The following is a 12,568-nucleotide window of genomic DNA, read 5'->3' on the forward strand; positions in this document are numbered from 1 at the left end:
TTTCACACCGAAACAAACGACCGGCACATGGAACGTGTTTGCGTGTGAAAAACTGTCCCTCAGCTTGACGTTTGTGTAGAAAAAGCAGCGCGCGTTTATAACATGCAGGTGAATTCTTCTGTGTATTTTGCCCCATGCGAATACGTTGCATCGTTGGAGGCAACGGCATGCAACAATTGCGCACTACAATTCCTTCTCTAATTCGTTACTGGTGAATTATTTGTTCATAATTCTATTTGTTGCTCACCCTTTCTATAATTATTAAATTAACATAATCTAACGCTCAATATGCTTATTTTTTAAAAGAATCGTCAGACCATAAAATCAGTACCACAATCACCACCACCCAGCACTGGTCTAAAGTGTGCATAAATACGTAGTGGTAGCGCTTCTAGTACTCGTTTTGTTCTTTATAACGATCCAGATCAAAGAGCAATGTCTGCGATACGAGACACTCGGCTGGATCCGGACAGATACCGATCAGTACATCCGCATGGCCGTAAAATTCTTCCTTCAGCGAAATTACGATCGTTTGCAGGTTGGTCGTTTTTTCGCGGATATACGACGCCACCTTGCCGATGTTTGTGTTATCGAGGGCCGCATCGATTTCGTCCAGCACGAAAAAGGGTGCCGGTTGGAAGCTGTGAATAGCGAATAGCAGTGCAAGGGCAGCGATCGTCTTTTCTCCACCACTGAGATTGCTCATCGGCTGGAACCGTTTGCCAGGCGCTACACAATTGTAGTTAATACCATCCAGGTACGGCTCCTCGGGATTGTCCGGTCCTAGGTACGCTTGGGCGGCCTCGTTCCTTGACAGCTGTTTGTAGATGGCGTCGATCGCGTCGGAGATGTGGTTGCAGCAATTGGTGAACAGTGTGCATCGTTCGTTTTTCACCTTTTCGAATGCTGCCTTCGCCTTCTTAGCCTTTTTGCGAGCCACCTCGAACTCTTCGTTCGTGGAATGAATTTTTTCCGTCACTCGGTCCAACTTTTGCATCGCCTTCATGTTGGGCGTTTGAATCTTCTCGAGCGTGTCCAGCTTGGCCTGCAGCTCCTTCGCCAACGAGTCGCCACTCTTTTTAATCTGATCCGGATCGGACAAATTCTTCAGATGATGCTCGAGCCGTCGATAGTCGATTTCGATACGGCTTTCCCGTTCGTATGCCGATCCGCCACCGGTCCCACCATCGGCAGCGTCTCCCCCACCCTGACCACCTCCTCCCTGCGGATGTTGTGCTGCTTGCTGTTGTCCGATGTCATCCATGGAACCTTGCAACAGCGGGATCTCAATCGCGTCCATCTTCGCCTGCATCAGAATGTTGTGCCGTTTGCTCTTGATCGTTTCAATTCTGGTATCGATATTGGTAATGCCCTGCTGGATGGCGGCCAGTTCCTTGGCCAGCCCTTGCACATCTCGTCTTGATTTTGCCATTTCTTCTTCCATCTGGTCGACCAGGTTTTTGTGGGACGTTTTTTCCTGCTTCATCAGCTCGATCTTCTCCTTATCTTTCTCGATTTCCTGCCGCTGTCTGGCTTCCGTTTGTTTGTACGTTTCTAGCGAATCTTCGTCATCCTGCACTGCCCGCTCCCAGCGCTGAACATTTTTGGACGTGTCCTTTGACCGTTCGAATTCGAGATTGTTGTTAATGCGATCAATCTGTTGCTCGAACTCGGCCCGCTTTTTCGCACGCTCCTGTTGCAGCACCAGCTCACGCTCCTCGAACTGGCGAATGTTGGCAACTCCGATGCGCGCGCAAAATTCAGCGTACACATCATCCTCCACATTGTTCATGCTTTCCTTAATGTCCTGTATCTTCATATCGCGTTGTTGCATTCTACGTTCGATTTCGCTAATCTTTGGACCAATCTGATCCAGCTGGCGGGTAAAATCTTCCAACTGCTTATCGTACTCATTCATGTTCTTCTTGGACGTTTCCAGATCGTTTTGGCTGTACTTTAGCCGGTTTTCTAGACCCCGTATTTGACTTTCCACCGTCGTCAGTTCACCCTGGCGCCGGGTTTTCTTCATTACCTCCTTCAACTCCTCGGTGATTTTTTCTTTCTGCAGCTTCAACTGTGCCATATGTTTCTCGTCCCAGCGTTTGGCCTTTCTGGCGAGATCGTGACTACCGCCCGAGATGATGCCCGACTTTTGATAGAACGTGCCATCCAGCGCCAAAGCATCGTACCGGCTACGATCGATTTCGTACGCCACCTTCATCGCATCATCCGGCGTCTCGCAGACCAGGGCATTGTTGGTCGCAAATAGGACGGCTTGTTCGATTTCGGGCGGACTGTACTTTAGCACATCGTAAATCAGCTTTACATTTCGTGGCTCTTCAATGTTCCTGAAAGACAGTGTAAGAAGACAAAAACGTTAGCATATTTCGCTCTCCACAGCAAGCTTTACTTCCGTCACAGCATTAGGAAAAATATTTTAAATTTAAATTTTCCCCTGTGCAACATACACAACCGACCAGATGACATGTATCGCGCAACATTTTCCAACCCTTGCCATCTCTGTCACACACGCATCATCCACTTTGACGTTAGGCGACTGTCAAAGTGTTGACATTTTTCTCTTGGTGATGACAAAAGGAAAAATATTTAGCATAGCCGAAGCGTAACTACACTCCAAAAGCGCAGGGCGTTCGATATCTAATGAATTCGATAAAACTATCGGGCTAATACATTAATGCGTGCGTGATCTCCTCAATTGAACGTGCATCGGGGTCCGTATTTTATGTAGTGCTTGCGCTAGGAGCTTCATTGTTCCTGTCATCCAGCCGTCCATTGGCGGCACCAATTGGCACTCGCCCACCCGAAAGGATACACACCAATTATCAGGATTTGTGACTGGGAGACGCGTCCTTACTAGCAACGGAATGAACAACGCGTTGCCACCCTTCGTTACGGCGATAGACATCAACGAAATTGAACATATTGCTGTAAGTACTGGGCGAGAGTGAACAACACAACACTGGCCACCAATGACCAACCAATGTTGCAACGCGCACAACGCTGGTATCTGCGCTCCAGCCGCCAACCGTTTCTAACCGTTCTCTTCTAAATGCATTTACAGACAGTGGGCAAAGGCTCGTACGGGACAGTCATTAAAGCAAAATGGAGGAACAAATACGTCGCAGTGAAGTACATGGAGTTCAACACGGAACAAGCATTTACGGCGGAAGTGAGCCATCTGGCGCGTGTGGCACATCCCAACATAATCGAACTGTACGGGGCTTGCACGGAATCGCCACACGTGTGTCTGGTGATGGAGTATGCCGAAGGTGGATCACTACACAAAGTGCTACACTTTAGGCCTCGGCCCGTGTATACGGCGGCACATGCAATGAGCTGGGCACGGCAATGCGCTGAGGTAAGCATAAAAAACACTTGCACTATCAATGCCTGTACATCGCAGAAACACTGATACAACTATTTTTCGCTCCTAACCCCCCCACCCAGGGTGTAGCTTATCTGCATGACATGACACCTCGACCCATGATTCACCGGGATTTAAAGCCTCCGAACCTGCTGCTTGTCAACAGTGGGACCGTGCTGAAGATATGCGACTTCGGTACGGTCACAGACAAATCGACGCTAATGACGAACAACAAGGGCAGCGCTGCCTGGATGGCACCGGAAGTGTTTGAAGGTAGGTCCTACACCGAAAAGTGCGACGTATTTAGCTGGGGTATCATACTGTGGGAGGTGATAGCGCGAGAGCAACCGTTCAAAGTTATCAACGAACCGTTTGCGATCATGTGGCGCGTGCATCAAGGCAGCAGACCACCCCTGATCGAGGGCTGTCCGAAGCCGATCGAGCAACTAATGGTACAGTGCTGGGACAAGAATCCCATCAGTCGCCCATCGATGAAAGAGGTTGTAAGTGTGATGAACGAACTGTGCAAGCTGTTCGTAGGCGAAAATGAACCAATCGGTACCGAGTTCCTGTCCGAAGATAAGGTAAGTTGGATTGCGAAGTTGGTTTCCGTTCAGTTTTCATGTAAAAACATTTTTGACCATAAACAGGACGACTCGTATGTGATGCCCTATCCAACCGACATATCGGAAAGCATGGACAATGACATCGATACAAACAATAGCCGCGGAACAATTACCAACAAAACCACGGTACAGCGAATACCGGATATGCCGAGACATAGTCCACTGAGAAACTTGCCACCCAACGTACTGGAACCTCTTCACGTTGAAGTTAATCCGGTAAAAAAGAAAGATGTGAATGCCCGTTTACGACTCAACGGTAAAACGTATCAAACATTTCTCATTGTAGTACGACCAACCGATGGAACTTGGAAGCGGCGTACTGTACACCGGTAAGTACAACTCCAACACTGGCCTAGAAAAATTATATCGTCAAAGGGAGTTAGCTAGCCTTGGCAGTTGAATCATGGAAGGAATAATGTTTCGAATGATCTCTTATGATTACATAAATCGTCACAGCGCCCATGTTGCCATGCAATCTGCACCTCAATGAATGTGCGGAAAACTTAAGGTTTCGATTTAATTTTTCAATACTTTTAAACCCTCTTGCAAAGGGTCGGTAAAGCAAAATTATTGCTAGATAGACAGAATATTACTCTATTCTGTGGTGTTTAAATCTGATAATTCACTCGGATTTAGCACATCACCATGCGGTTAGCGCTTTGCTGTGCGTGCGCTACCGGACGGCGCAAATAATGCTATGCTTCCGCATTCACCGATGAATTCGGAATGCACGTGCTGCAAAATCCGACACAACCACCAGCATTGCGCAGCATGGTTTGCGCATTGGTCGTTGCCCCTAACAAAACTGAAACGCGTGTTATTATAATAAGGAAACCTAAGGACGGCGACGCTGTAAGTTTGATGATTATACGGCACAAAATTTCATTCGCTCGTGACTCATGCCGGGTCGCAGTTTCCCCAATCTGAGCATGCGGCCAAACCGCACCAAACGCACACTCACAACGTTTTTGTACATTGTGTATTACTATCCCGAAATATAACACAGTAAACAAGCTGGGGAGAGGAGGCGGTTGGTGTGTAATACAAGCTGGCGGAAAAATTACTCATGCCTATTTTTAGCTGAATGTAATTTATTTTTTGTTTTCAACTGTACGAAGCAAATCCCCCCATAAAAGAGCGTCGTAACCGCCATTGGAACGACAAAGGGTCGGACTGGGCGGGTACGATCGCCGGGTCAGACCAGCTGCAAACCATCCCGAGATTGATGCGCAGAGATCGAAACTGTATGGAGTTGTGCTGAGTTGGTGGCGAATAATGAGGGATTTTCCGATCTGCTGATATTTATATTTTTCCACTGCCGATGCTCCCGACTCTGGGTTGCCAGATAGTTTACACCGCGACGATCTCCCTGCGGTCATATATTTTGCGTTTCGCAGTACCCATACATACAAGGCGAGCAGTGGTCACTACACCACTTCAAAAAAATACAACATAAGGTAGCGCGGGGCTTCCCTCTTTCCCATCACGCGATCACCACCTTTGAATGGATGGAGGCCGCTTGCTTCTAGAGGCGGCCGCAGACACTCTCGAGCGACGACTCATTTCCTCGTTGAAGCAGGCGCGTTATATACTCATGCGCTCAAAATTTCCACGAAAATGACCCATACATCGCTGCCGCTCCTAGGGTAGGAACGCAAAAAAAATACGGAGACGGCAAACACGAGATGTTCCGAAAGTGGCTCGCCACTGACTTTGCTTTATTGAATCCCATTCGCTTCTTACGTTTGCTAAAGAGCTGCACGCGTTCACCAGCTTTGAAGTGTGGTGTATGGTGGAGACACAAAACAATTTCACGCGATCGAGAATTGAATCTTTTGACAGATAAAACATTCTGCTCCCCTTTAGTGTGGCTAACTAACCAACGACCGGAAGAGGACCGGGGGACAGGACATTCGATAGTGTGTCGAGTATCGAATCAACAACGAACTTTTCGCGTGGTCCAAGTGCGTTCGATGTAAAAGTGATATGATCGATCTAGTAACCACTGCGTTGTAAACCAAAGAGAGCGTAAAAGAGAGAGAGAACGATACAGCCCGGATCGGCAAAAATCTGCTAGGGTGTACTAGTCATCGGTAACGGAGTGTCCGCTTTAGATGGAAATGGTTTCGAACACATTCTATCGCCCGTTGCGAAACGACGCAATCTAATTAGACAAAAAGGAAGCGAAAGGATTCAATTGAAATTCGATCACACCGCTAGCGGCAGGGATTATCCTACGCGTGTGTAGTGTAGTGTGGTTGTGGTGGCGTGGAGTGACTGTGTAGAGAACCCGCAAAAACAAACGCAGCGACAAATTTACTTTGCACACAGCAGCTTGCCTCGTCACGATTAATCATCCGCCTGACACCGAGAAGGTGTTGTTTCGAGTACTCTCCCTCTGCTAGCTTTGCCACACACATTTGTGTTTATTATTCTCGGTAATGAACTGCGCAACGGAAAGAGATTTAATTCTCAAGGTGTACACTAAGTGAAGCTAGCGTACCAAGCAGCATGATGTGGGAACAGTGAGGCGCGTGAGGATCTAACGGTTGTATAAATACACGTAAAACCTATCAACAATACCCAGAGCCCCGAGACGAGAGATTCCCTGCTCACGCAGAAAGGGCGTCGCAGGGGAAGGGCCAGAGAAGTGCGAAAGGTTTACACGCTGGGCGGTGTGGGGCCATTAGTCAGAGACTGTTACGAACAAGGATCACAAAATGTGTGACAGTGTAACTTCCACGGTCATATCATCTTCTAACGCTACCAACACGCTGCAAAGCTGTTGGATTGTTTACAGTACGTATTCTAACCTTTATGCGGGAGGCTAGCTATCTTTCAGTGACATTTTCCAACGGCTGTAAATGGTTGTAAGATCGTAAAAGAAACTTATTCCGTTTTCTCAATCTCTCAATCTTTTACACTCTCAAGCCAACAACCAGGGCACGGAAGGATTGACCGTCACAAAATGTACCAACGCTCCAATGGATAGTGTCAGCAGCATAAATAGTTCGATCACATTCAACAATTCCACCGGGATGCCAGCCCATCATCAGGATCCTGGCAGAAACGAGACGAAGGCTACACCCGTGGACGTTGAGGACGAGGACGATGTGGAGGAGCGGGGAGGAGGAGGCATTGAGGGTAGAGGAGACCGTAGCAGCTCAAAGCAAAATGAAGCAGCCCTGGGAGACACACTGTACAGTATTTTAGATCCAAACTTAAGACCATTAACACCAGTCCCCAACAATCCACTGTCGGAACAGATACACAACGAGCATAAGCTGATGGTAAAAAAGTATTTTGAGGTAATAATAGCCCTTCGGGAATCACCCGGGTACTATCGTGATCAAACATGGAGCAATCACAAACATCTATCCTATTACACATCGTTGCAGTATGAAACGCAAATAGTCACCGGTATAGCGCAAAGGGAAATGCTGCAGAACAATATGATGCCGGAAGAGTTGCAGCTAAAGAAGGCTTACATTAAGCGGCTCGAGGAACGAGTAAGGGTCTTCATATACTATTCCATTTTCCCCCGTACTCCAGATCGTAATTTGAATGTACGTAATGTTATACATTTTGTTTCATCTTCGTTTTTTTTTTGCATGACGACCATCAGGAAGCGCTACAAAAATTCAAAGCCAACCTACAGAAACAGCTGAATGACAAGAATCGGCAGCAGCAGGCGAGACACCAACAGGTACAGCCACCACCACCGCTGAACCGACAAGAATCCGACTCCGAATGGGTGATAATTCAACCGGCGGACAACAGACCAAAGACAGACAATCATAATTGATTCGATTAGCCGTTAGCTGACTTTTTTAAGCGCTCTAGGATTAATAAACTTTGTGCATATAGCCGCCGTGTGTGAGTGTGAGTGTTTTTTAGTGGGGAAAGCGACAAATAGGGACTTACCTGAGACGCTCTTTGAGCGGTTTTTTCTGCAGATAGTCCAGCGGCAGGAACGTTTCCACATCCAACATTTTCTCCTTCAGTATCTGAATGCAGCGCCGGGCCGTTTTTTCCGTGTCCACAATGATCGCTTCCATGTACTTGCCCAGCACCTTCGTTACTGCAACGTTGTAGCGCTTATGTGTCGGCTGACACATATTGATCATACGATCATAAACTCCCGGGACTTCATGCTTAAATAGTTCCACAACTTCCTGCTTCTTCTTGCGGCGCGCATCCTCATGCTTATCGATTTTTGCGTCACCCAACTGCTCGCGCACATTATCCAACTCCGATTGCAGCTCGTGAATACGCTCTTTCGAGGTACCAACGTCTTGGCTCAGTTCCGCCTTGATGCGGCGCTGTTCCTCCAGTCCCATTTTGCTAGTTTTAATGTGATCGATTAGTTTCTCCTGGCGCTTAAGAGCTTCGTTTTTCTCGGACTCGATTTTCTTGTAATTCTCCTCGATTTGTGCCTTCTTGTTGATTTCACTGTCAAGCAGATCCTGATCCGATTTCTGTTCGCGGTTCACCGAATCAAGATTGATAAGATATTTGCCTGCCATAGCGTCGGCTTTCTGCTTCAGCCTATCGTACTCTTGCACCAGATCGCGCTCGAGGTGAACATCGCTGCCACGCTTCTTCGATTCCCCGGCCACCTCGTTCTCGAATGCTGCCCTTTTCACCTCGACTTCGTGCAGCTCGTCCACGAGCTTCTTAATGTCGGCCTGGTGTGCTTCGTCGGCTCGACGTGCTTGCTCGAGCGTTTTCAACGCACCGTTTAGCTTTTTCTGCGTGTGCGATACCTTTTCCTTCGCCTTTATGAACATTGGATGCCGTTTGCTCATTTCCGCTTCCACTTCCCGTATTTCCTGCTCCTTCTTGGCCATTTCGCGCGTCATTTTGCCGACCTCTTTCTTTTTTTCCTTTAAAATTTCGTCCGCTTCCTCCTTTCGCTTCTCGATAATGTTCAGCTCTTGCTGTTTGCTGATTTGATCCTCCTTTAGCCGCTTCGACTCTTTCTCGTTGTGGAACAGACGGAACAGCTGAAAGTGGACCTGCTTTTCGCTGCATTCCTGCTTCAAGCTCGTGTACCGATCAGCCTCTTGCTTTTCGAGTTTTGCCTCCTTGCGCTCGGCCGCTATACCTTTCTTCTTTTGGTACGTAAATTGGGTTTCTTCTTCGGCCATCTGCATCTCGTGCTTGAGACGGTTGTATTCCTCCTTCAGCAAGCCCGATCCACTGATTTCTTCGAACAGCGTCGTACGCTCCTTTGCACTTTTTATAGCGATGTTTTCGACGGCCCCTTGGAAGACGAGGAAATTTTTCGCCTTCACATTAATGCCCAATTTTTCCAGCTCGGCTAGGTAGTGTTGCGGTGACACCACCGAACTGTTGATGCGATACTCAGAGGATGCGTTAATAACGGACCGTTGGAAGGTTTTTTCGACTTCTTCGCCCGTTTCGCCCGTAATTACAAATCTTGCCATCACTGACGCACGATTCGAGATGGGACGCCCAATTGAAGCACCGTTGATGAGTTCCGTCAGCTTACGTACCCGAAGACTGCTCGTTTTCTCGCCCATGACAAAGCTGATGGCGTCCATGAAGTTAGATTTTCCTGCAAATTATACAGTGTCCATGTAAGGATTGGCCGGATGATAACAAAAGAAAAACAACTAACCACCGCCGCTACTTACCAGATCCATTGGGGCCAATTACGGCTGAAAACTGTTTCAACGGTCCAATGGTAGTGTGACCCCGGTAGGACTTGAAATTCTCCACCTCAATGAGGCGCAAAAAAGCTGACATTTTGTATCGAATCGCGTTTCCTCTATGTAAAACGTTGGAACAAACGTTGCTGAAGAGATTGTGTACACGTATTGTTCATAAATTAGCTGAAACACACCAAAAACACTGAAAATTTGATGCCTGCACAAGCGAGCACAATCACGCAGAAAAGTTGTTTGAGTCAATATGGCGCCCCAAAAATTCCTGCTACCAACTGCAGCGTTGCGTTGACAGTTACTGCTCGAATAATGTCAAAACAACGCACGCACCGTCGGGCTCGAAAACGCATTTGGCAGTTTTGACTCGCCTGCCTCGAAACGTCAAGGGAACGTCACAAAAACACCTCGTATCGAAGCAGCACAGCAAAAGCAAAAGGCAAAAGCGCAAAGTGAAACATTGCAGCAAACATTCTGTGATAACGTGAATAATTATACAAACCAGTTGCACTCTGTATAATACACTGGGTCTTAAAATATGTCCAACAAATACGAGTAAGTAACCATGTCGCGCTAGCCCGCCGGTATCGGGCACCACACCGGATCGTTGTTCAAGCAACAACAATCGCTGTGTAGAGAAGTTCCCACTTTGCGTGTGGTTGGTGCCATATCCTTCCGCCAGAAACCGGAAGACGTAGGCAAGCATGGATGCCCGCTTATGAAAATAACAATATCTTTGCACTGTTTTCCAATTGCCCAGAATCAGACCATATGCCAGCGACAGTGACGACAGCGGAGACGAGGTCGCGGACATCGATGTGGATAAGCTAGAACCGCTTGAAGCTGGACCGGGGGAACATAAGCTTCAGTACACTTACTGTTTATGGTTCGGCAAAAAGGGATCACATAGAGCGGCGGTAGTGTGCTAATTCATAAAATCGCTACTAACTTTCGGCAAGATAAAACGGCCCCTCGTATTAACGAACTAACGAATGTGTTCCGCTTACTTTCAGGAGTACGACAAATCTCTACACTTAGTCGGCCGATGTGCTAGCGTTGAGCAATGGTGGTCCCTGTACTGTCACCTAATAAAACCAACCAGCTTGAAACCTTACCGACGGTTACATTTGTTTAAGGTAAGAGCGTTTGCGGACGGTTTCGGGATTGTCACTACATCCATTGGTGTTCTCCTTCGTTTCGCAGAGTGGCATTAAACCCATGTGGGAAGATCCGAGCAATTCGAAAGGCGGCAAATGGGTCATCCGGCTGAAGAAGTCAAAGATGGACCGTGCCTGGGAGAACGTGTGTATGGCGATGCTGGGGGAGCAGTTTCTGGTAGGGTCCGAAATTTGTGGCGTCGTCCTGTGCACGCAGTACCCCGAGGACGTCCTGTCGGTGTGGAACCGGACCGCAACCGATACGGTCAGCACCAATCGCATTCGAGATACGCTGCGGCGCATACTGAACCTACCTCAATCGCAGCACATCGAGTACAAACCGCACGGCGACAGCCTGAAGTTTGTGCCGGCCTGAATCTGCCTACAGCAAGGCACCGACGACACCCACACACACTTCCAAAGTCTGATCGAGTAGACTTTCAAAGCGAATGTTTCGAGTTTTTATTTCGATCGTTTACTTTTTTTCCTGTCATAGTCTCGAGAGAGAAAAAAGTACGATGATCCATCAACACAACTTCAGCAGCATCCATTTTTCCTACAATAAACGTTCGTATATTAAAGATTCTATACAAACACCGTCGCACGCCGATTGAATGTGAAGAAACGGTTTAACTTAGTGATGACTGTGGTGGGGAAACGATGGAACCGAGCAGATTTGTAAGTGGTACTCCTCCAATCGTTACTGTCCAGCAGTCGCGTGTACATTTGTTCTCATTGATTATAAAACCCTCCCGCAAGGTAAGCGTGCATCATGACCCAATCATGTGTTAACAGATCGTTGGGCCTGCAAAGAGGCAGAGATGATGTTGATCATGTTGCTACACCTGTTTGTACGTAAGTCGAACTGAAGCAATCGTTCTTCTAAAGTTTACGGTTACTAATCTAATTTATTCCTTCGAGAGATTGTGTTTGAATTCTCAATTCACATGTTCACATAATTAATCGTTAATAAATTTAAAACTTAAGAAATAAGTTTACGAACAAAATTCTTGATTTTGTCATTGATGTGAGGTAGATAACAAGTATTATTATTACATTATTACGCTTCCTGTGTGTGTGTGTGTTTTTTTTCTCTTTTTTCTTCAATACGCCCCGCTTGAACCAAATCGGAATCGCTAGAGCACACACTCCCACCATTGGGGCGCAAAAGTATATCCGTTACGAAATCAAAAGCTATTTGCCCAAAATACTAAAACGAGTTTTTGAATCGCATGCCTCTGCTGTGTCTACTATTAGAGTTTAATCGAAGTCCCTCCTCTGTCGGTTCCTGTTTGTATAATTGTGTATATTTTATGGTTCATATTTAAATGTTTTAGATTATTACCGTACACGGAGAGGCTGAGCTGAAGATGAGTGTGCCTTTTGCTTTCATATCAAAGCAAACATTGCAAATAAACCAAAAAAATACGGTCAAAATGGAATGTGTTATGTTACCGTTGGTTGATGTGGTGTTGTGGGTAAACGAATGAACAACCTGGATGGATAGTATTTGTAGGAAACAAAACAAACGGGAAAAAGGTACATCTATATTCCATCCCACATTCGTCACCTTCCTAACTTTCCTTTGCTTTCCTTGTTGTATGAATTCCTGTAACTGTAACTAACTGAGTTTGTAGTTCTGGTTGTTTCATTTTTGTTTTGTCACAATCATTTTGTATACTCTGTTCAGGTAATAATAGTATTTTTCGACTC

General features: G+C 46.7%; 3 protein-coding genes across 4 annotated transcripts; 2 read left to right on the top strand and 1 right to left on the bottom strand.

Moving 5' to 3' along the window:
* Nucleotides 1-387: 387 nt before the first annotated feature.
* Nucleotides 388-9,824, bottom strand: LOC128309602 (structural maintenance of chromosomes protein 1A). Its single transcript, XM_053046036.1, has 3 exons — nucleotides 9,672-9,824; nucleotides 7,936-9,592; nucleotides 388-2,348 (listed from the first exon to the last, which is right to left on the bottom strand). The coding sequence occupies exons 1-3, from the start codon at nucleotides 9,781-9,783 to the stop codon at nucleotides 392-394; spliced, it is 3,726 nt and encodes a 1,241-aa protein (XP_052901996.1). The 5' UTR covers nucleotides 9,784-9,824; the 3' UTR covers nucleotides 388-391.
* LOC128309603 (mitogen-activated protein kinase kinase kinase 7) lies at nucleotides 2,660-7,877 on the top strand. The gene is made up of 8 exons (XM_053046037.1): nucleotides 2,660-2,948; nucleotides 3,083-3,379; nucleotides 3,469-3,969; nucleotides 4,036-4,227; nucleotides 4,298-4,340; nucleotides 6,943-7,319; nucleotides 7,410-7,520; nucleotides 7,637-7,877. The coding sequence occupies exons 1-8, from the start codon at nucleotides 2,886-2,888 to the stop codon at nucleotides 7,814-7,816; spliced, it is 1,764 nt and encodes a 587-aa protein (XP_052901997.1). The 5' UTR covers nucleotides 2,660-2,885; the 3' UTR covers nucleotides 7,817-7,877.
* A 274-nt stretch (nucleotides 9,825-10,098) lies between the features above and the next one.
* LOC128302543 (eukaryotic translation initiation factor 4E type 2) lies at nucleotides 10,099-11,649 on the top strand. Of its 2 annotated transcripts, none has more exons than XM_053039395.1 (4): nucleotides 10,099-10,253; nucleotides 10,459-10,618; nucleotides 10,712-10,834; nucleotides 10,902-11,649. In XM_053039395.1, the coding sequence occupies exons 1-4, from the start codon at nucleotides 10,237-10,239 to the stop codon at nucleotides 11,229-11,231; spliced, it is 630 nt and encodes a 209-aa protein (XP_052895355.1). In that variant the 5' UTR covers nucleotides 10,099-10,236; the 3' UTR covers nucleotides 11,232-11,649. The 2 variants fall into 2 exon arrangements, with proteins under 2 accessions (XP_052895355.1, XP_052895363.1); XM_053039403.1 differs by having other exon boundaries at nucleotides 10,459-10,615; nucleotides 10,902-11,640.
* The last annotated feature ends 919 nt before the right edge of the window (nucleotides 11,650-12,568 follow it).

The sequence above is a fragment of the Anopheles moucheti genome, chromosome 2 (assembly GCF_943734755.1).
Source record: "Anopheles moucheti chromosome 2, idAnoMoucSN_F20_07, whole genome shotgun sequence".
Classification (NCBI taxonomy): Eukaryota; Metazoa; Arthropoda; class Insecta; order Diptera; family Culicidae; genus Anopheles; species Anopheles moucheti.

Coding starts and splice junctions, on each gene's coding strand:
- LOC128302543 (XM_053039395.1), top strand. Junction 10,619..10,711: donor GATCACATAGAGCGGCGGTA/GTGTGCTAATTC, acceptor GCTTACTTTCAG/GAGTACGACAAATCTCTACA. Junction 10,835..10,901: donor GACGGTTACATTTGTTTAAG/GTAAGAGCGTTT, acceptor TTCGTTTCGCAG/AGTGGCATTAAACCCATGTG.
- LOC128309603 (XM_053046037.1), top strand. CDS start 2,886: ATGAACAACGCGTTGCCACCCTTCGTTACGGCGATAGACATCAACGAA. Junction 4,341..6,942: donor AAGCGGCGTACTGTACACCG/GTAAGTACAACT, acceptor TACACTCTCAAG/CCAACAACCAGGGCACGGAA. Junction 7,521..7,636: donor TTAAGCGGCTCGAGGAACGA/GTAAGGGTCTTC, acceptor GACGACCATCAG/GAAGCGCTACAAAAATTCAA.
- LOC128309602 (XM_053046036.1), bottom strand. CDS start 9,783: ATGTCAGCTTTTTTGCGCCTCATTGAGGTGGAGAATTTCAAGTCCTAC. Junction 9,593..9,671: donor AATTGGCCCCAATGGATCTG/GTAAGTAGCGGC, acceptor TATAATTTGCAG/GAAAATCTAACTTCATGGAC. Junction 2,349..7,935: donor CCGCTCAAAGAGCGTCTCAG/GTAAGTCCCTAT, acceptor ACTGTCTTTCAG/GAACATTGAAGAGCCACGAA.